This window comes from Otolemur garnettii, unplaced genomic scaffold (assembly GCF_000181295.1).
Source record: "Otolemur garnettii isolate 467f Iridium unplaced genomic scaffold, OtoGar3 scaffold00025, whole genome shotgun sequence".
Lineage (NCBI taxonomy): Eukaryota > Metazoa > Chordata > Mammalia > Primates > Galagidae > Otolemur > Otolemur garnettii.
The window spans coordinates 20,277,171-20,299,510 of NW_003852420.1; the positions used below are offsets into that span (position 1 = coordinate 20,277,171).

Sequence of the window (22,340 nt, forward strand, 5' to 3'; positions counted from 1 at the left end):
AGACAGTCTCACTCTGTCACTCTCGGTAGAGTGCTGCAACATCACAGCTCACAGCAACCTCAAACTCTTGGGCTTAAGTGATTCTCTTGCCTCAGCATCCCAAGTAGCTGGGACTACAGACAGCTGCCACAACGCCAAGCTATTTTTGTTATTGTTGTCATTGTTTTAGCAGGCCCAGGCGGGGTTTGAACCTGCCTACCTCTGTGTATGTAGCTGGTGCCCTACCCACTGAGCTATAGGCACTGAGCCAAAGACCAAGTTTCTTGTTTGTTTGAAGCAATAATAGGCTGAGTATGATGGCTCATACCTATAATCCCAGCACTGTAAGTCAAAGCAAGAGGAGCCCTTGAGCTCAGGAGTTTGAGACCAGCCCAAGGAAAAGGGAGACCGTTTCTACTAACAGAAAAATTAGATGTTGTGGTAAGCAGGAGGATGGACATGGTAACCCCAGAGGGACCCCCACAGGACAAGGAAACAAGGCCAACTCGTCCCAGTGGGGCCTTTTAGAGTGGCCCCTCCCAAAGTGCTCACATTATTTCTATCCCATGTGCAGACCCCCCCGCCATACCCAGCAACCTCTCCTGCATCATGAATCTCACAACCTACAACCTCACCTGCCAGTGGGAACCAGGACCTGACACCCACCTGCCTACCAACTTCACCCTAAAGAGTTTCAAGTGAGTGGGGGCCCTGCTCCAGCCCCCCTCCTTTGGGCCCTCAGTTGGGGCATGGATAGGACTACAGGGATAAGGGGAGCCAGAGACAAAGAGGGGAGGGAAAGGGAGCTTTGCCTTCTTCCTCTGCTTGGCACCCAAGCCTGCCCCATTGACAGGAGCCGGGGCAGCTGTCAGACCCAAGAGGACTCCATCCCGGACTGCATAGCCAAGGACAGGCAGAGCCACTGCTCCATCCCACGCAAACACCTGCTCTTGTACCAGAATACGGGCATCTGGGTTCAGGCAGAGAATGCACTGGGGACCAGCATGTCCCCACAGCTGTGCCTTAATCCCATGGATGTTGGTTGGTGATGCTGGGTGTGGGGGAGGAAAGAGAACCCCCAAATGGGCAGTCCTTGAGAAAGATGGGGGGGAATATAGGCCCAGCAACTGACAATGAGACACTGGGAAGACTGCACTGGTACGAGTAAAGAAGAGAGAGAGGGACAAAGACGGATGTGGCCAGAGACAGAGGAATAGGAACACAGACCTAGAGACACAGAAGAGACACAGGCAAGGAGACATATTCATTCAAATATGAATGAATTCATATGTGGCAAATTTCTTGAAGTGCCCCCTGTGTCCTAGGTGCTGTTCTAGGTATTGGAGACACAGCACAACATCAAAAATCCTGCCCTTGCACACTTGGAACTTTGACTTAAAATGTACAAAAGCAAATTATGTAGCCAAAACATGTGCACTCCTGTAATATTCTGAATTTTTTAAAAAATCCTACTCTCAGGCTCAGCGCCTGTAGCTCAAGCAGCTAGGGCGCCAGCCACATACACCAGAGCTGACAGGTTCGAATCCAGCCCAGGCCTGCTAAACAACAATGACAACTACAACCAAAAAATAGCTGGGCATTGTCACAGGCGCCTATAGTCCTAACTACTTGGGAGGCTGAGGCAAAAGAATTGCTTAAGCCCAGGAGTTGGAGGTTGCTGTGAGCTGTGACAGCACAGCACTCTACCCAGGGTGACAGCTTGAGACTCCATCTCAAAAAAAAAATCCTGCCCTCAGAAAAGATGGGGTGGGAGATGGTTCTTATTTCTTTCTTTCTTTCTTTCTTTCTTTTTTTTTTTTTTTTTTTTGAGACAGAGTCTCACTTTGTCATCCTCGGTAGAATGCCTTGGGATCATAGCTCATAGCAACCTCAAACTCTTGGGCATAGGTGATTCTCGTCTCTCAGCCTCCCAAGTAGCTGGGACTATAGGTGCCAACCATAATGCCCCACTATTCTTAGAGATGAGGTCTGGCACTGACTCAGGCTGATCTTGAACTCCTGAGCTCAAGCAATCCACCTGCCTCAGCCTCCCAGAGTGCTGGGATTACAGGTGTGAGCCACAGTGCCCAGCTAACAGTTCTTATTTCAACAAATTGGTCAGGTTGGCCTCATTAGAAGTTGACCATTAAAAAGATCTTTGGGGAAAATGAGGGAGCAAACCACACATTCACAGAAACATGTCCATGGGGGCATAGTCAGAGATAAAAAGAGAAAGAGTGGAGGGAAGGGGGGGAAGGAGGAAGAGACAGAGGCAGAGAGAAAGAGAGACCGCATGGATGGAGGCCCAGGGAAGAAAACAGAATTGCAGGCAGGGAGACAAGAGGGAGCTAAGGCAGAGCTCTATAGGGTGGAGCAGGGGAGGTTCTAACAAGCCCACTGCTTGCAGTGAAACTGGAGCCCCCCATACTGTGGGTTGAGGAGCCCAGCCCTGAGGCGGCGTCACCCCAGCCAGGCTGCCTGTGGGTGCACTGGGAACCTTGGAAGCCCAGTCTGCACATAAGTCAGAAGTGTGAGCTGCGCTACCAGCCACAGCCCGGAGACGCCAGCTGGACACTGGTGAGGTGGAGGGCAACCGCAGAAGCCTGAAAGGGAATGGTTGAGGGGAGGGTGAGTTGGGTTGGAGGTGGCCCTGGAAAAGCCCAGAGACCCAGACCCAGAGTTGTGCCTCCCCACCAGGAGGGCGCGCTGCCCACTGAGACCCTTCAGTATGAGCTCTGCGGGCTCCTCCCAGCCACAGTCTACACGCTGCAGATGCGCTGCATCCGCTGGCCCCTGCCTGGCCACTGGAGCAACTGGAGTCCCGGACTCAAGCTGAGAACTGCCGAAGGCAGTAAGTGGGTGATGAGGGGCCGGGAGCAGCCACTAGCGCCTGGCCTAGGCTCTGGGAACTCCTTGACTGGCAATCTCTCCTCTCCCTCCATCCACAGCCCTCAAGGTCAGGCTGTACACGTGGTCACGGCAGAGGCTGTTAGACAACAGGACAGTGGATGTGCAACTGTTCTGGAAGGTGACTCCCTCTGAAGGCCATTCCTTCACCCCAGAGAACTCCTTCAACCCACATAGACCCTTGCAAGCCAGGGCTCAGACTCCACCAGGTCTGAGAAGCTTGAACACTTTTATATGTGATTTGCATGCACTTTGGGTGTGCCTAAGTCAGATCAGTTCAGTGAATAGTTAAGTGGTTGCTGTGTACACTAACTTCTCTCTCCCTGCCCTTCCCCCTGGAACCAGCACAAGGGACAGAGGGAAAGCAGAGGGAGGGGGAGGGGAGAAGCCTGGCTCCCAGCTTGGGGCAATTCCATTCCCATGATCCATCCACCTAGAGGACCTCCCCCTAGTCAAGATGAGCTGTACATCCCTTTCTCTTTTCCCTCCTATGCCTGCCATAGCCAGTGCCCCTGGAGAAAAACAATGGGCAGATCCAAGGGTACCTGGTCTCCTGGAGACCCTCGGGCCAGGCTGAGGAAGCCCTGCCCCTCTGCAACACCACAGCGTTAGGCTGCACCTTCCGCCTGCCTTTGGATGCCCAAGAGGTGGCCCTTGTGGCCTATAACTCAGCTGGGGCCTCTCCTCCCACTCCAGTGGTCTTCTCTGACAAGAGAGGTAAGGGGGGCTCGGCGCCTATAGCTCAACCGGCTAGGACGCCAGCCACATACACCTAAGGTGGCGGGTTCAAGTCCCCAGCCCGGACCCGCCAAACAACAATGACGGCTGCAACCAAAAAATAGCCGGGCGTTGTGGCGGGCGCCTGTGGTCCCAGCTACTTGGGAGGCGGAGGCAGGAGACTCGCTTGAGCCCAGGAGTTGGAGGTTGCTGTGAGCTGTGAAGCCATAGCACTATACCCAGGGGGACAGCTTGAGGCTCTGTCTCAAAAAAAAAAAAAAAAAAAAAAAAGAGAGGTAAGGGGACTGGCAGCCAGAAGAGCACAGTAGTTAAGCATGTAAATTCAGAGGCTAGACTGCCTGGGTTCAAATCTAGTCCTATGACTTGCTAACAATGTGTCCCGGGCAAGTTACTTCCCCTCCCTGGCCTCTGTTTACACATCCAGTAAATGGGGATAATAACACCACCTACTGAAGGTCATCGTGATGACCACATGAGTAAATACAAGAGGCTGGCATGAAGTAACTGCTCAGTACAGGTTAACTGCTACTAGTATCATTAGCTAGAACCAGGTTAATCTGCTGATGGTATCTATACACACACATACATACCACAGTCCATTCTGCCAAGGAAGCTAAAAGAGAAAGCCCTAAGCTTTTCCAGGGGGAACATGGCTCATAATTGTTCATTCTTAGGGGATCAGCAGCCACCACCACCACCCCCAGTTTCCCCTAAACACGGATCCTCACAAGGTGACACTAATAATCACAATAACAATTATAATAGCTAATATTCCCACTACTAGCTGTATGACCTTAGAAAAGTGACTCAACCTCTCTGTATCTCTCAGTTTTCTCATTGATAAAATGGAGACAACACTACTACCTCTGGGGTGTGACAGAGGACTCGATGAATTACCATACTTCAGGGACTAGGTGTGGCACATATCAAGAACTACATGATGTTAGTATCATTATCAAAGCCTACACTAAGCCAGGCTTGTTCTGTTCATCAACTCATTTAATCTGCACCATGACCCCATGAGGTGGGAACTTTTATCATCATTTCCACTTTACAGATGAGGAAACTGAGGCTCAGATGTTGACCTACCCAAGGTCACCCAGGCTGTAAGTAGCAAAGCCAGGGCATATAACTGAACCCAGGCTTCTGGCTCCAGGACCTGCCCTCTTTCCACCTTCATTCCACTGTTTCTCACTCTGTCTCCAGGCCCAGCCCTGACCAGACTCTCTGCCACGGCCCGAGACCCTCACAGCCTCTGGGTGGGTTGGGAGTGCCCCAACCCAGAGCCTCAGGGCTATGTGATCGAGTGGGACCTGAGTCCCCCCAAACCCAGCATCAGGAACAAAACCTGGAGGATGGAGCATAATGGGAGCGTCACAGGGACTCTACTGAAGGGTGAGGCCAGCTTGGAGGGCCAGGCAGTTGGGCAAGGCTAGGGAGAGGGGGGGGTGGTACCTGTCTGACAGTAGGCAAGAGGCAAGCAGGATGCCCTAGAGAAGCTGATTGCCTGGCCTTTCCTGATTTTTCACTGTTCCCATTTCTCATTCCCAACCATCAGGAAGTTCTTCCTACAGTCTAACCTGATCCTCTCTGTAGCCCTAACCTTGCCACCTTTCTAGCTCTCTCTTCCACTTTTCTTCCCTAACCCCTATCAAATGATCTAAAGAAGAGATTGCAGAGGGTAACCCAGACTAGAGATCAAAGGCAGGCTCCTAATCAGCAGAAGTGAGCCCCAACTGAGCCCCTACCCCATTTCCTCCCTACAGAAAACATCAGGCCCTTTCAGCTCTATGAGATTGCAGTGACTCCCCTATATCCGGACGCCATGGGACTCTCCCAGCACATCTATGCCTACTCCCAAGAGATGGGTTTGTTAGCCACCACACCTCTTTTTAGAACCCTCTCCTCTCTCTCCCAAGGCTGCCTGGCCCCCAGCAATGAGGAATATGGGGGAACATGTCCCCCTTCCTATACTTCTGGCCCTGCAGAGGGTCTTTCCAAATCCTAAGATTCCTTGTTTACATTGGACCCTGCAGCTGAATAGAAACCAGGTGGTGTGGCGATAGATACTGGGCAATGGGTTTGGCAGAATTCAGGGAATAAATCTGGCAAACACCAATCAATTGCCCTCACCAAAATAAGGTGCCAGGAGTGATAAAAATTGGGCAGATCTGGCATAAATTCAGAGAGTGAGTGGCAGAAATCAGGCAGTGAGTCAGACAAAACCATGTCTGGTAGAAATCAGGGAGTGAGGCTTTAGAGTCAAACAGCACCAGGTTCAAATCCTGGCTCAGCTGCTTCCTAGCAAGAGGTGGAATGCAGATTAAATCCCTGGGAAAATGAGGTTTGGACAGGGACCCCTTGGACTCTCTTTTCTTGCCTACCCCACAGTGTGTCTGGGTAGCCACAAGGAGTCCAGTCAGGCTCCACACAGCCCCTGCACCTCTCTTTTCCTGCAGCCCCATCCCATGCTCCAGAGCTGCATCTAAAACACATTGGGAAGACCTGGGCGCAACTGGAGTGGGTGCCCAGCGCCCCTGAGCTGGGGAAGAGCCCCCTTACCCACTACACCATCTTCTGGACCAATGCTCAGAACCAGTCCTTCTGTGAGTCTATCCTCAGCTCCCCCCAGCCCCAGCGCCCAGGGAGGGTGCTTAGCAGCCAGAAAGAGACTGTAACTATATGCCCCTGCTCCCAGCCACTATCCTGAATGCCTCCTCCTACGGCTTCATCCTCCGTGACCTGGAGCCCGCCAGTTTGTATCACGTCCACCTCATGGCTGCCAGCAAGTGGGGGGCCATCAATGGTACAGGCCTCACCCTGATGACTTTGGCCCTAGGTAAGGGTGAGGGGGGTTCAGCAGAGATGACTGTTGGGAGGGTACCTTGCCTATGGATCCCAGGCTGAGGGAGGGACCCTGCCGTGCCCCCTCCCCAGGTTGAGGGAGGGAGGGACCCCCAGTCTCCCCCTTCCCTTAGGCCCCAGACTGAAGGAGGGACCCAGCCCTCTTTACAAGCACTCGAACCACTTCTGGCTCTTCCCTCAACCCAGAGGGCTCTGAGCTACACATCCTCCTGGGCCTGTTCACTCTCCTGCTCTTGATCATCTGCCTCTGTGGGATTGCCTGGCTCTGCTGCAGCCGCAGGTGAGTCCTTTAAAGAGATCTGACACCCAGCCAGCCCGATCCACAGGAACTAGGGGCCCAAGTGGGTCCATCTACATCACTTCCAGCCTTCTCAGACCTTGGTTTGGGGCTCAGGTCTGTGAGTCCCAGCCCTCCACCTTCTTCTCTCTGCACTAAGGGCCAGCTGTTCCTCTTCAGCTGCTGGGGTGAGTGAGACAAAGGACGGGAAGATGGGAGGGTATGCATGACCCAGCCTCCACCTGCCCTCTTCTCCAGCAGAAAGAATCCTCTCTGGCCAAGTGTCCCTGACCCAGCCCACAGCAGCCTGGGCTCCTGGGTGCCCACCATCATGGAGGAGGTGAGGATCCTGGTGGGAGACAGAAATGAGCCTGGGGTATCAGTCTATCAAAGGGAAAGGATACCCTTCAAGGATAAGCACAAGCACTCACACCTTCACATCACTTCCACCAAGTGGAACAAAGCAGACTCAGGCCTGAATCCCAGCAATGCCTAGATTCACTAGGCGGAGTCTGAATGGCATGTGACACGTGCCAGGCATGGGGTATCAGCCTATCAAAGGGAAAGGATACCCTTCAAGGATAAGCACAAGCACTCACACCTTCACATCACTTCCACCAAGTGGAACAAAGCAGACTCAGGCCTGAATCCCAGCAATGCCTAGATTCACTAGGCGGAGTCTGAATGGCATGTGACACGTGCCAGGCATGTGTCAGGAACATACTGTATTTTGCAAAGTGTTACAACAGACAAAAGCAGGAATGTGCCCACAACTACCCCAATTCAGGAAGGGACAGTGGCTGGGGCAGATATCTGAAATGAACCATGTCCTTGTGTCCAGGAGACCTTCCAACTGCCCAGCCCTCGGGACTCTGGCATGTCACCCATTACCAAGATCACGGTGCTCAAAGAGGAAGAAAAGAAGCCAGGGCCCTGGGAATCCAGTGACAGCTCAGAAACCTGTGGCCTCCCCACCCTAGTCCAGACCTATGTGCTCCAAGGGGACCCAAAAGCACAGGCACAGTTCCACTCCAGCACAAGCGATCAGATCCTTTATGGGCAGGTGCTGGGCAGCTCCACAAGCCCAGGGCCAGGGCACTACCTCCGCTGTGACTCTACTCAGCCCCTTTTGGGAGGCCTCACCCCTAGCCCCAAGTGCTACGAGAACCTCTGGTTCCAGACTAGTCCCTTAAGGTCCCCTGTACCCTCACCCCCAAGCCAAGAGGATGACTGTGTCTTTGGGCCGCTGCTTGACTTTCCCCTCCTGCAGGGGCTCCGGGTCCATGGTGTTGAGGGGCTAGGGGGCATCTAAGACTTCCTAGGACTCCCTACCTAGGCCTGCCTCTTAAAAGGCCTGAACTATCCAGAGGAGAGGGTCAGTAAGCCCACCACTAAAACTACGCCAGCCCTAGCAAAGACAGAAAGGCGTCCAGTCTCTCCCTGCCTCTGATCCCCAGTACCCTCGGGACTTGGACATAGGCTGGGCCTCCCTGGCAACCTGCACACTGTAAGACTTAAACAATGCTCTGTCCAGCACCACCCACTGGCCTTTTGTGCTTGTTTCCTATAATTATAAGTCTCTTAAACTGATTTTTGGTTTGAGTTTTTTGTTATTTTTAGAAACTCTTGTCTATTAAAAAAAAAAAAAGTAAGAAACTCTTGTCTCTGTTCTTTTTCTTTCCAGGGCCCTAGCAGTCAGGCAGATACTTCTCAGAATTGTTCTTTTGCTTATTCATTCAAGCAGCTCTCACTGAGCATCTAGGATCTAGGCCCTGTGATGGAAGCAAAGATTTTAAAATGACTCAGCTCAGTCCACCCTCAGAGAGTTCCCATTTTGGGTGGTGAGAACTTGAGAACTGATAATTAGGGCACAATGGCAAGGGTTACATGAAGGAAGTCACAGAGGATGGTGGGACATAATAAAGAGACCTCAGAAAAGACCCTATTATGGAAATATAATTTAAAACAAAATCTCCTGCCAATCCAGAAAACCAACTCCACAAGGGTAGAAAAGAAGGAAGAAAGAAAACAGTTTTGAGTAAGCATTAAGGGAGAATGTGATATGCATCACAGGCAATCCACTAGAGATTACAAAGACAGAAATCTTACCCCCTTTTTTTTTTCTGAGGCAGAGTCTCACTCTGTTGTCTTGGGTAGAGTGCCATGGCATCATTATAGCTCATGCCAACCTCAATCTCTTGCCTCAGCCTCCCCAGTAGATGGGACTATAGGCAAGGATGACAGGATGCCTAGCTAGTTTTTCTATTTTTAGTAGAGATAGGGTTTCACTCTGGCTCAGGCTGGTCTCAAACTCCTGAGCTCAGGCAATCCCAATGCCTCGGCCTCCCAAAGTACTAGGATTATAGGCATGAACTACCATGCCTGGCCAATCTGACCCTTTTATAAAACCAAGCTTATACAACTTGCTGCATACATTTTCTCAAGATAAACAATAATTCATCTTCAAGTAAGAGGACTTGACAGCACTCTTTGTTACACACAGTTCATCATAAATTCACCTGTGTTTGCTAATTGCCTTTATCCAAAGAAAAAACAGATTTCTCTTATCTTTAGGACAGGAGGTAGGTTTGCAACTTGGAGCTAGGTATCAGCTGAAGTTAGGCTCCTACACTCCCACAGAAATCACGTGATAGGGCACCATCATCCTTAATTATTACATTTCAAAGAGATGGCTCCCTGATCCTTGAGGAAAACATTCTGGAGTTGTGAAACTGGCAAGAGTTTTATTTAGCTTTTAAAAAAAATTACATTCATCTCAAAACGATAGAAAATGAATTCACAACTACAAGTTTCCTAAAGTACACTTGGGAAGGAGTCTTTTCCCTTTTTGCACCAGGGAGAATTAAAAATTATTTTTCCAGCCTTTAATTTGTAGTCGCCCCTACACACCTCCTCATTTCACAAATAATATCACAGCTGATATTTATTCAATGCTTACTATATACCAGGGGCTTTATATACAACTGCTTCAGTTAAATCTCTCAACAACCTAAAATCAGATAGTTATTACTATCCCCATCCGATAGATGAGTACACTGGGGCCCAGAAAGGGTAAGTCACTTCTTGCCCACAAGATCACACGTTGACTAGCAGAGTTAGAATTCCAGCCCCAGGTTCCAAAATCAGCGACCTTAGTCTTCATCCTACAAGGTCCCAGAAACAAGGCTGAAACCCAATAGCTCTTACAGGGCCCCATCCTTACAGCAGAAGATGGGGTGGGAAGGAAAATACTGGGGGTAGAGGGGGCACGAAAGACCCAAAATAACCGCGGGCCGAAGCCAGGAACATACAGAGGAATTAAGCCCGAGAAAATCTGGCATTTTAGAATGAATACAGCACCGCACACCACTAACTACAGGGCATACAACCACCCCGCTCAGATCTTGCGCAGCAGCTAACCAGACTTCTGATAACCCAAACCGCCGCGTCCTCTCAGAGTCCCGCCCGCCAATCCATTCTCTCGGTCCTCGTCTGCTCCGTGATCGCAACTGCCTCGATTGGTCGAGCCTGAGCCAGCATGGCGGCGCCCGTGTAACACTGTCCGTACGCGAAAGAGACAGCGGTCGAGGCTCGAGTCCCAGGGTTGGGAGTCAAAGTCACAATGCTGAGGACCGCGTGGAGGGCGCTGAGTTCGATTCGGACTCAGGCAGTGACTCAGGTCCCAGTCTTTGGGCTGCTGGGCAGAGAAAGCGCCAGGCTTCCTTTCAGCCAGTGGGGCCTGCAGCCTCGAAGTGAGGAGCTGGGAAATGGGACGGCGGGGGTAGGGAAATGGGGTTCGGCAGGAACTGAGCACGGTGGGGGACCAGGTAGGAGTACAGCAGGATAAGGGGAAAGGAGGCCCGGCATGGTGGCTCACGCCTGTAATCCTAGCACTCTGGGAGGCTGAGGTGGGAAGATCGCTTGAGGCCTGGAGTTCCAGAGTAGCCTGAGCAACCTAGTCTGTACAAAAAATACAGAAACAGCTGGGAGTGGTGTCCCGCGACTGTAGTTCCAGAAAGATCCCTTGAGCCCACCAGGAGTTTGAGGTTGCAGTGATCTGTGATGACACCGCTGCACCCTAGCTAGGGCGACAAAGCGAGACTCTGCCCCCGTATCAAAAAAAGGGAGGAAAGGAGGGAGAAAGGGTGGTAGGGAAAGAAGTGAGAGATGTGAAACACAATGTGGGTCAGCGGCTAGGCACAGAAGTACATAGATCCCGGAGGAAGGGTAATGCGAGGGGCAAAGAAAAGAAGCTGGGAGTGCGCTATTTAAGGACATGGGCCTCAGCCCTGCCCTCTCTTTTCTGCTTAGGTCTCCTCCTCCAGGCCATCCGTGGACACGCCAGTCAGAAACCAGGTAGGAGTTCCTAAGGTGGGACTTGAAGAGAGAAGGCTGGTGGCTAAAAAGTGGGAAAAGGAATGGGACAGAGGTCCTGAGCAGAAAACCCTCCATGTGCACCTCACACAAAGCCCTGAAACCTGCTTGGGGGAAGGAAAGTAGAGGGAGGGAGCAGGAGCTTTCCCGGTGATTGAAAATAAGCTAACCAGAAGGAATGTGTGGTTCGCACCACCCAGGCCTTATTGGAGTATAGCACTTTGTGTCTGCCATTCTGACATGGAGGATTGGAGTTTGCCATTCTAAGTCAGTTTGCATAGCGGTTAAAATCCCTTTTATTAGGTAAGTGGTATGGAGCAAGTTACTTCCTCTCTCGGAGCCTTATTTCTAAAATGAGTGTAAAAATGTCCTTTTGAGAGGATTGTTAGGATTCAGTAATAACACATGAAAAGCATCCTTAGCACTGTGCTCAGTTGGATATAGTATATATTAGTATTAATATTTATTGCTGGCCAGGCGCAGTGGCTCATGCCTGTAATCCTAGCACTCTGAGAGGCTGAGGCAAAGTGAATTGCTTGAGGTCAGGAGTTTGAGACCATCCTGAGCAAGAGTAAGGCATTGTGGCAGGCATCTGTAGTCCCAGCTTCTTGGGAGGCTGAGGCAAGACAATCACTTGAGCCCAAGAGTTTGAGGTTGCTGTGAGGTAAGATGCCACAGCAATCTACTGAGGGTGACCAAGTCAGACTCTTGTCACAAAATATATATATATATATATATATATATTGCTATTAATATTTGCATAGCAGCAGAGCAGGTTTTTTTTTGTTTTTTTGAGACAGAGCCTCAAGCTATCCCCCTGGGTAGAGTGCCATGGCATCATGCTCACAGCAACCTCCAACTCCTGGGCTCAAGCGAGTCTCCTGCCTCAGCCTCCCAAGTAGCTGGGACTACAGGCACCCGCCACAACGCCCGGCCATTTTTTGGTTGCAGCCATCATTGTTGTTTGGCGGGCCCGGGCTGGGGATTCGAACCCGCCACCTTAGGTGTATGTGGCTGGCGCCTTAGCCACTTGAGCCACAGGCGCCGAGCCCAGAGCAGGGTTTAACTGAAGAGAGTAAGTTTATCTCTCATGCCTCTCCCTTACCTCCAAGGGACAGTGGGAAGGCACACACCAAGACTGAGGTTTTCCTGTGGTTTTCTACTTTATAGTTATATTTCAGTTATCCTAAAGCTAACTGCCCCTTCTCAACCCCCTTACTTCATTCATGCAGACAGCCAGAAATGTTTGTTAAGTGCCTTCCTAGTCTAGGCCATGGACCACAATGTAGGAGGACAAATCCTAGTGTGAGATCTGATAACCATGGAGCTAGACAGGTATGTAAGGGGTGCAGCCACAGTACAGGGTCTTGAGAAAAGCCATTTGGTCCCAGAGTGAATATCAAGGCAGGTATCCACAGGGTTTGCACAGGAGAAACGGAGCCCAGAGATACTGTGCCTTGCTTGAGACCCTAAATGTCTCTTAGAGAGTTGGAGAGGGGTGAGAAGAGCCAAATCTGGCAGGATGGGCACTGACAATTGACTCTGGGTGTTTTTTATCCCTATGCTTAATAGTCCAGCGCAGCCAAGACGATGACCCATCCCCTTCTACACTGCTCAAAGACTACCAGAATGTCCCTGGAATTGAGAAGTAAGCAAGAAGAAACCTACCTGAGGAGTCAGGGAGCCCTGGGAGGATGGCAGGGAGTGGGGAAAGACGGTGGCTTTGAGGTTTGGTTGGTTTTATCTGACACTTGATTATAGAATGAGGCAGAGAGCTGTAGAGGCCCAGGCATGGTGAGGGTGAATGGGCAGCAAGGGCAGATGGCATTCGGGGAGTAACTATCAACTCCTTTTTTTTCTTGTACTCTGGGTGAAGACCCTATACAGTAAGTACGGGGTAGCAAGCAACTGACACACATTATCTCTCAGTCTTCTATCTCTCATCTTTTGAACTTCAAAAAAAGCCTTATGAGAGAAGAAATAGTGTCCCCATTTTATAGATTATCAAGCTGCTCCGTGTCATACAGGAGCATTCTAGTCCAGCTAGGGTTTGAATCCAGTGCTGACTGACAACAAAGCCAGGGTCCTTCTGCTCAGTTCCTATCCTGTGTGGTAGGAGCTGGGCAGTCCCTCCCATTGTGCAGTTTGACTTGAAACGTCTCAAGGCAGACTGAACCATGTTCTAGCTAAAATGGAAATTCTATATGAAAACACCACACTGTACCCTGTGATTGCATTAATGTACACAGCTATGACTTAATTAAAAAAAAATAAAAATAAATAAAATGGAAATTCTCCCTTTGCCCTTCCTGTGATGAGACCAGAATACTTGAGCTGACAGCCCCAGATTTCTATAGTTTTCAGTCCAGCAAGCCAGCTCCATGCTGATATTTAATCCCCAGGAAATGACTTCCCATCTCCAGAGAGACTTATTTGCTAGAGATGGAATTTTCCTTCATCTTTGCTTTCTAAACTAAAATGAAAACAGCATTGCTTCCCCTTCCCTCCCCAACACCTATCTTTCATTGGTGTGATTTTTCCACAGTGTTGATGATGTCGTGAAAAGACTGTTATCTTTGGAAATGGCCAACAAGGTGAGTGGCCTGTGTCAAATTTGGGCCACGGCCTTCCTCAGTCCTCTCCTCTGGGATTTCCACCTATCCTGGTTAGCTTCTCTATCCTAAGCTTCTAGGATAGAAATGTGTTCCTAAGTCACAACACTTAGCCCACTTTCACTCTGGGTCCCCTTATCAACACCCCCAGACTGAGCATTTAAGGGCAGACACACACCCATTGTACCCCTAGCACCTGACAAACAGTACGTGCTCAATAAACATCTGATACATGAAAGAACGAGCAAGCTTTGGGGACATTACTCCAACAAGCCGTTTCTCCAAAGTGGCTGTAGGCTTGAATAGCTAAACATGAATAGCTGTGTGATTGGCTGAGGCCATCCATGGTGATTAAAGTCAGGCTCTGAGCCTTATGGGCCTTCTTGCTATAACTGTAGTTATGGCCTCAATGGTCGGAGGACTAGCAATTAGTGGGTGGCAAACTGCACTGATTTTGTCTATTTCTGCCTTCAACAGAAGGAGATGCTAAAAATCAAGCAAGAACAGTTGATGAAAAAGGTCGTGGCAAACCCTGAAGACACCAGATCTCTGGAGGCTCGAAGTTGGTTGGCAATCCTTGGGGAGTGATGGTGGAAGGGAATCTGTTCGCTGGGACCTGATCTGGGGCTCCCCTCTACAGCATACTCAGAGGTTTCTTGGGAAAGGAGAGATATGAAAGTTGTCTTCAGACAGTGATGCTGAGCTCTGATACTGGGTCCATTGGCCAGGTCCTGTCTTCTGCCTCTGTGTGAGCTCAAGCAAGTCCCTAGTCCTCTCTTGGAGACTCTGCTTCCAAGTCCAGAAATGAGGGGTTAGGAATGGGCAGGGCAGAGGTAATGTTATCTACGTCACGGCAGGATCATGAGAAACTGGAGGAGGTAAACACACTTTAGAAACTAAAGCTCACACTCTGTTGTAACCTTCATAGTTAGACACTGTGGAGCATTCCCAAGGGAATATATACTGTTCCTACTTTGGTTTTGAGCTGGAACTCACAGTAGCCCTCATAGATGTGAATGAAAAGCCCACCACTTCACCCTTACTTTGGGTGAGGATGACCAGTGGACCTGCACGGGGTCTGCACATTTTTCCCCCTTGCCACCACCTCCTTCTCCTCCTCTTCCACCACTGCCCTGCCTTCATTCTTTTCTTCCCCCTCTGTCTGGTATTAAAGTCTGGTGAGTTCATCTTGGACCCTAAACCCCCATAGAGATGGTCTGAAGGGGTTCAAATGGGTCCTCCATAGCCCCATTTGAGAAAATAAGTTTCCACTTCCCTTGGCCCACTGAAACCCTTCCCTGGGGACTGTCCTCATCCACAGAAGGGCTGCTTATCTCACCACACCTGTTTCTGCATTATCATTACTGAAATTTCCCAGTTGGCAAGAACAGATGGCCTGTTTGCCAAGACATCAACACCAGAGGAGTCCTCTTTAAGCACAAGTATCTGAAAAGGAATAAATAAATGGCTAGAAGCAAGATGCTTCTAGCATAATGTCTGCTCTAGAAAACCCCTCAGGAAGCAAACTTCATCTCACTATGTCATTATACTGTGCAGCTAAGGTGGCGTAAGGGACTATGTCGTCAGGGGCATGCTCTGCAGCACTCCAGAACTCAGTGTGTATTAGGAAGGGCCTCTTGTCATGACAGCCTCTTTGAGGCCTGCTTCTGTGTCTGCGTTAATACAGGTGGGAATCAAATGAGAGGATGCCTGAAGGAAGGATGTTCCAGGGCCTTGGGAGACAAGTGGGAGCTGATAATTCTGGAAATTCATTAGTAAAAGCACAGACAAGGGTGGCAACTGGAAGGGGAGAGGCAGGGAATAGATCCCTTTACAGTTTGGGAATCTTATTGCATTGGCTAGGATCAGTAGTACAGTATTGAATCACTAACCATAATAGCATGCATTCCAGTCTCATTCCTGAATGTAATGGGAATGCTCTAAAGTTTTGCCACTTAGAAGGCTATTTGCTATGATTTTTGGATGATATCCTATTCAATCCTATATCCTTTATAAGATATAAGATTAAGGAATTTCCCTTCATTGGCTTTGCTTTCTGAAGGAAAGATAATACAAAGTCTTTTGAGATCTCAAAATTCAGAGGGCATTGGGATTTATGAGAGCTGTATGGAGCAGTAGTGGTTGTCATTCCTTGAGTTCTTAAAACATAACCCAGGCCTGGGCCCTTCCTTCCTCTGTGCCCAACTCTCATCTTCTGTGGTTTGTGGTTTCAGTTGTTGCCTTGACCGTCAGGATACGCAATTATGAAGAACATATGCAGAAACATCGAAAGGTAAACCCTGGACATCATTCAGAATTAACAACAGCACCCCAGAGGAGAGAAGTCTGGAAGGTGAAGGGATCTGGGTCGGGAGAAGCAGCTTGAGAAGTCAGGCGGCTACATCACCAAATTGCCCAACCCTCAGCTACAGTGGGAAAAACACTTCTCTTCTGCCTCCAGAGAAGAAGTGGGAGCTTTACAAGGCTATGCTGAGTATCACCAGTAGTTAAGAACACAAACTTTAAGCATGGTTACTGTCTGGCACACACTGGGTGCTCAGTAAATATTTATTGAATGCATGAATGGAGTCAGAATGCCCTGAATTCAAATGCCAGCTCTGCCACTTCTACTTAACCAGCTGTGTGACTTTACAGGGCTGACCTTCAGTTTTCTTACCTACAAGATAAGAATCATAAGAATACATGCTAATAGGATTACAAGGATTAGGTGAAATAATCATAGTAGCCAACATGATGCATATAAAGTCCGTAGGTCCTGGGCTAAATACTGTCTTTCTCATTGTACAGAGAAATAATCTAGTCATACAGTGATTAAGTTACTCCTTAAGGCACACCAGTGGGAGGTGATGTGCTAAGAATTGAAATGAGAGAATCTTGTTCCAGGGCCCATATTCTCAACCATCATGCCATGTCTCTGCACGGTGTCTAGGATAGAGTTGCTGTAATTAGACAATTGCAGGTTTTTTAACAAACACATAGTTCTGGGCCAGGCACAGTGTCTGACACCTGTAATTCCAACACTTTGGGAGGCCAAGGTGGGAGGATTGCTTGAGCCCAGGAGTTCAAGATCAGCCTGGGCAACATAGTGAGACCCCTTTTTCTATAAAAAATAGTAAAAAATGAACATATAGTTAGGAATACAGACTGGTCCAGCACCATCCCTGGCACCTCAGTGCTCCTTGGAGCTATCACAGTTTTGTTCAGGTGGAGTGTAGAACACCAGCCCCACTGCAGAGGTCCCTCACAGGGCAATGCCCAGCTGTAAGGGGAAGTCTCCAGGAAGATCACAAGGCCTTTCCTCCTCTCTACCCCAGCTGATAGTTTGCTAAGCTGTGGAAAGACTGAGGGAGGGGGGTAAAGTGAAAGAAGCATGAGATCTGGAATCAGAGCAGTAGACCCATATTCAAGGCCCAACCTCACCACCCACACTTCTAAGGACATTTTTGAGTCAGATAACATCTTTGAACGTTTATTTTCCCATCTGTAAAATGGGAATAATACCATCTCCCTCAGAATTGTACTAATTTTGCGTAAGATAATTGCAAAATTTCAATGAAATGATGAAATGACCCTCCTTAGTTACCATAAACAATAGTAACATTTTAATAATAGCAAAAGTAATACAGAGTCTCTTACAGGACAAAACCCACAAACGCCATTTGCTGATGAGCATCGACCAGAGAAAAAAGATGCTCAAAAACCTCCGTAAAACCAACTATGATGTCTTCGAGAAGACATGCAGGGAGCTGGGAATTGAGTACACTTTTCCCCCTCTGTATTACCGAAGAGCCCATCGCCGATACTTGACCAAGAAGGCTCTGTGCATTCGGGTACGAATCAGAATTGCTGCTTTGGTTGGCCCTACAATGGGAAGTGATGAAAGGAACAGAAGGGAGGCATGGAATGGCCCTAGGGCCTGGAGTGGACCCAGGGAGGCCACAGCCCACCAATTCCATAGAAAAAGGCTGGGGTTAGGCTCGGTGCCTATAGTTCAGTGGTTAGGATGCCAGCCACATGCACCAAGTCTGTTGGGTTCAAACCCAGCCAGAGCCTGCTAAACAATAATGACGACGACAACAACAAAATAGCCAGGTATTGTGGCAGGCACCTGTAAGTCCCAGCTACTGGAAGGCTGAAGCAAGAAGATCGCTTAAGCCCAAGAGTTTGAGGTTGCTGTGAGCTATGATGCCATGGCACTCTACCAAGGACAACATAGTAAGACTCTGTCTTAAAAAAAAAGGCTGGGGTACCATCAGAAAAGATAGTTCCTATCCCACCTGCTCCGCGTCTGAGGCTTTGCATGCTTTACAAGGTCTTTTCCTACCCCTTCTCATCCCCAGGTTTTCCAGGAGGCTCAAAAGCTGAAGAAACAAAAAAGGGCCTTAAAAGCTGCAAAAGCGGCAGCTCAAAAACAAGACAAGAGGAACCTAGAGAGCTCTCCTCTACCCTTCCCAGAGGCACTCAAAGAAAACCAATAAATTCTGAGCCAGGTGCAGTGACTCAATGTATGTAATCCTAGCACCTTGGGAGACTAAGGCAGGAGGGTTACTTGAGGCTCAGGAGTTTGAGACCAGCCTGGCCAAATAGCAAGATTCCATCTCTACAAAAAAAAAAAAAATTTTTTCTTTTTGTTTTTGTTTTTGTTTTTGCCCAGGGCCAGGTTTGAACTCACCACCTCCGGTATATGGGGCCGACGCCCCACTCCTTGAGCCACAGGCGCCAAACCCCCCCCCCATTTTTTTTATTAGCAGAGTTTGGTGGCACATACCTATAGTCCCAGCTATTTTGGAAGCTGAGCCACGAGGATCACTTGAACCTAGGAGCTCAAGGCTGCAGAAAGCAATGCTCATGACACTGCACTCTTAAGTGACAGAGCAAGACTCTGTCTCAAAAATAAAAGAAAACCAGCTCGGTGCCTATAGCTCAACCGGCTAAGGCGCCAGCCATGTACACCTAAGGTGGCGGGTTCGAATCAGCCCGGACCCGCCAAACAACAATGACGGCTGCAACCAAAAAATAGCCGGGCGTTGTGGTGGGCGCCTGTGGTCCCAGCTACTTGGGAGGCAGAGGCAAGAGACTCGCTTGAGCCCAGGAGTTGGAGGTTGCTGTGAGCTGTAATGCCACGACACTCTACCCAGGGGGACAGCTTGAGGCTCTGTCTCAAAAAAAAAAGAAAAGAAAAGAAAACCAATAAATTCTGTTAAAATTATTTTCTTCTTTCTTCCTTGCAGAATGATAGGAAGAAAGATAGGGCTCTTTTTGGCCTGAGGAAGAGAAGGAATTTATTCTTTCATTGAGCTCTGGGATCCCAGTGTTGGCAGAGGCAGATTCCATGCCCTTACCCACCGTAGGACACTCATGACACACCTCACACATTCATAGCAACCATCATCCAGGTGTATGTGATTCAATGGAGGTGAGACAGACTGAGACACATGGCAGCACAGCAGAAGGATGGCTGGCTGGGAAGACCAGCCATAGCAGCTGCCTTCTCTGGACTAGGTTTTAAGGAATGAGTAGGAATTCACTGGGCAGAGATAAGGAGAAAAGGCAGCCCAGGCAGAAGGAATTGGAAGTATAAAAGCAAAGAAGTCTAGACCTGCATGCTGTGTTCAGAGAGCAGTGAGATGGGAAGTAAAGCTTGAAAGATAAGCTGCAGCTGGGGTATGAAAGGCTTTATATTCTTGCTATGCTGAGAAGATAATCCTGCAGAGTGGAGATACAGGTCAAGTTTTAAAACTGAAAGAGTGATAACAGCAGCTGTTTTAGATAGTTAAGCAACAGCTGTGCGGAGGAGCGATGGGAAGGGGAAAGATCAGAGCAGTTTTATTTGGGAGGTGGGAGTATTGGTATTGAGACTGGGAATCTCATAAAACCTACAAGTCCTATCCCCAGGAAATTGTACATACACAAAGCCCTGCTTATAAATTCTGGGGGATTATATACCCCCTTTCCCATAAAGCGTAACTATCTACAGCAAGTTAAGTGCCAAGACCTTGAAGCCTGAGTGTACTTGGTATGTCTGTAGAACCCAAGAAGGACAATACATTTAAAACCAATAAGCAAGGCCAGGCGCTGTGGCTCACTCCTATAATTCTGGCACTCTAGGAAGCCAAGTTGGGGCACGGCCTGAGCTCACAGGTTCAAGACAAGCCTGAGCAAGAGTGACACCTCCCCACCTCTAAAAATAGCTAGGTGTGGCAGGTGCCTATAGCCCCAGCTACCTGGGAGACTGAGGCAAGAGAATCACTTGAGCCCAAGAGTTTGAAGTTGCTGCAAGCTATGATGTCACAACCCTCTATAGAAGGAGACAAAGAGAAACTTTGTCTCAAAAAAAAAAAAAAATAAGCAAAGAGTAGGAAGATATGAGGTCAGAGGCATAGGCAGATAACCAGGTGATATAAAGCTTTCTGGGGTTATTCTGCTCAGGCTGTCACAAGAAAAGATAAACTAGGTAGCTTAAATTTATTTTCTCGTAGTTCTGAAGGCTGGGAAGTCCAAGATCAAGAGATCAGCTGATCAGTTTCTGGTGCGGGATATGAATCTGGGGGGACACAAACATTCAGTCCATAACACTAGCGAAAAGACTTTAGACGTCATTCCGGGAAGAGAAGCCACTGAGGAAAGTCAAAAAAAGGTGTGTTGTAAATTGCTGTGCACAGAGTAGCTGGAAATAGATCTAGGACTCAGTAGAGGGGTCTGGGAATTGTTAGGGTGACCAAAGCCCTGGGTGTGAATGAAATTGCTAGAGACAGTAGATGGAAAAAGGGCCAGGTCTGAATGGGAAGGACGATCCCTGAGGGCTTATCCTGAGCGCTGGGAGCAGCGAGGTGGAAGGAAAGGTGAAGTGGGGGTAGAACAAACAGCCTGGGATTCTGCAGAAACACAAGTGAGACAGGCTCAGGACTGAAGATGAACTGTTCAGATGTGGCCTCCAGGAATAGTAGAAAGGCCTTTAATGGGGCAGAACTTCGGAGTGGGCTGTTATATTTAGAGGTGTTTTGCTAGAGAGCCGGGTGCCAAAATTTAGGGAGCTAGTAGGAGGTGAGAAAAAGGAGTGCACATTAATGGTTCTGGCCCTTCAGGAAAAGCATTCCTTTCAGGGGTCCTCAGACTTTTTAAATAGGGGGCCAGCTCACTGTCCCTCAGACCATTGGAAGGCCAGACTGCGGGCCCAGTTGAGTCAGCTGCTAAGCAGGACAGGCAGTGGCCACAAAAACACCTGGCGGGCCACATGTGGCCATAGTTTGAGGGCACCTGCACATGCTGCCTTAGGCATGTTAACGTTAATGTTCAACGCCACCTTCATTCCCGACATCAGCTAATTATCTTCATTTTTACCATGAGAGAAGTGAAGCTGAGTTTAGGTGTCATGTCCAAATTCATACAGCTGGTTAGAGACAGGCCTCAGATTCAAACCCACTTCTGTCTCAACTCACAAGCCCATATTCTGTCCACTATGCCACACAGTCTAGGGACCAAAAACTGATCTGAGAAGCTAAGGGAAGAGCCTACCCATAGCAAACTCAAATGCTTTTAGGAGCCAGGCAGTTAACAAATGGTTAAAACCTGGCGTAAGGTAATGCTGCTAAGCCATATTCTAGATATATTTCCTTTTAAAATGATGCACAGATCAGGCAAAATAACCAAAGAAAGCCTTGAGCTGCCAGCATTCAACTATTTTATAGTCCTGGTGCTGAGATGTCAGTTGAAAGAACTAAAAAGTATTCACGAAGGGGTGGCGCCTGTGGTTCAGTGGGTAGAGCACCAGCCCCACAAAACCAAGGGTGGCGGGTTCGAAACCTGTCCCAGCCAAACTGCAACAAAAAATAGTTGGGAATTGTGGCGGGCGCCTGTACTTAGCTACTTGGGAGGCTGAGGCAAGAGAATCGCCTAAGTCCAGTAGTTGGAGGTTGTTGTGAGCTGTGAAACCACGGCAGCCTACCGAGGGCGACAGAGTTGAAACTGTCTCCTAAAAAAAAAAAAAAGTATTGAAGACGAAGCCTTTTCGGGGGGTGGGGGGTGGAAGGAGCTCAATCCCAGTTACTGGGAGGTGGGGCTCGAGGATGTTAAATGCACGTTTTGAGTGCACTCTTTCAAAAACCTTGACTGTGAAGGAAGGGAAACAGACTAGAGAGGATGTGGGATGGAGGGAGGAATTAAAAGCTTGGCCTCTGTCAAGGCAAGACTTTCTTGTGTGGGTGGGAGGAAGAGGCTGTGTTTTCCATGATCTCATTGATTCCTCCCAACAGTCCAGCGAGGTGGGCGTTAACTCCATTTTACATTAGAGAAAACCGAGCTCAAAAACCCTGCCTGGAGCCACACGACTAGGAAATACCGAGCCGTGATTCTACCCCAGGTCGGTCTGACCTGAGCCTGCTCTGAGGACGCTGTGCTTGGGCTCCCCACTTCCGTGGGTACCCGAGACCCCACGCCTGGCAGCCAGGCGGTGAAGGGCGCCTGCGTCCCAGGTACGGGTTGCCTGTGCGAGGCTGTGTGCCGAGCCCGCCCAGCCCGCGCCCTTCCCCGGGAAGCTTTAAATACAAAACCAGCCCTCTTCCGCGAAG

General features: G+C 49.1%; 2 protein-coding genes across 2 annotated transcripts in view; both read left to right on the forward strand.

Moving 5' to 3' along the window:
• The window catches only part of CSF3R (colony stimulating factor 3 receptor), a 16,175-nt gene extending 7,840 nt beyond the window's left edge, over nt 1-8,335 (forward strand). The window contains exons 5-17 of the mRNA XM_012804190.2: nt 554-677; nt 833-1,020; nt 2,387-2,556; nt 2,677-2,830; nt 2,928-3,007; nt 3,390-3,603; nt 4,831-5,019; nt 5,391-5,492; nt 6,084-6,230; nt 6,323-6,463; nt 6,676-6,769; nt 7,025-7,106; nt 7,608-8,335. Of these exons, the coding sequence (XP_012659644.1) occupies nt 554-677; nt 833-1,020; nt 2,387-2,556; nt 2,677-2,830; nt 2,928-3,007; nt 3,390-3,603; nt 4,831-5,019; nt 5,391-5,492; nt 6,084-6,230; nt 6,323-6,463; nt 6,676-6,769; nt 7,025-7,106; nt 7,608-8,078 (2,156 nt within the window). The 3' untranslated portion in view covers nt 8,079-8,335. The remainder of the gene's footprint in view (nt 1-553; nt 678-832; nt 1,021-2,386; nt 2,557-2,676; nt 2,831-2,927; nt 3,008-3,389; nt 3,604-4,830; nt 5,020-5,390; nt 5,493-6,083; nt 6,231-6,322; nt 6,464-6,675; nt 6,770-7,024; nt 7,107-7,607) is intronic.
• Nucleotides 8,336-10,222: 1,887 nt separating this feature from the next.
• MRPS15 (mitochondrial ribosomal protein S15) lies at nt 10,223-18,266 on the forward strand. The gene is made up of 8 exons (XM_012804107.2): nt 10,223-10,518; nt 11,078-11,122; nt 12,713-12,788; nt 13,686-13,734; nt 14,230-14,314; nt 15,987-16,045; nt 17,412-17,603; nt 18,114-18,266. Exons 1-8 carry the CDS (start codon nt 10,389-10,391, stop codon nt 18,249-18,251), a joined length of 774 nt encoding a protein of 257 aa, XP_012659561.1. The 5' UTR covers nt 10,223-10,388; the 3' UTR covers nt 18,252-18,266.
• Nucleotides 18,267-22,340: the final 4,074 nt, after the last annotated feature.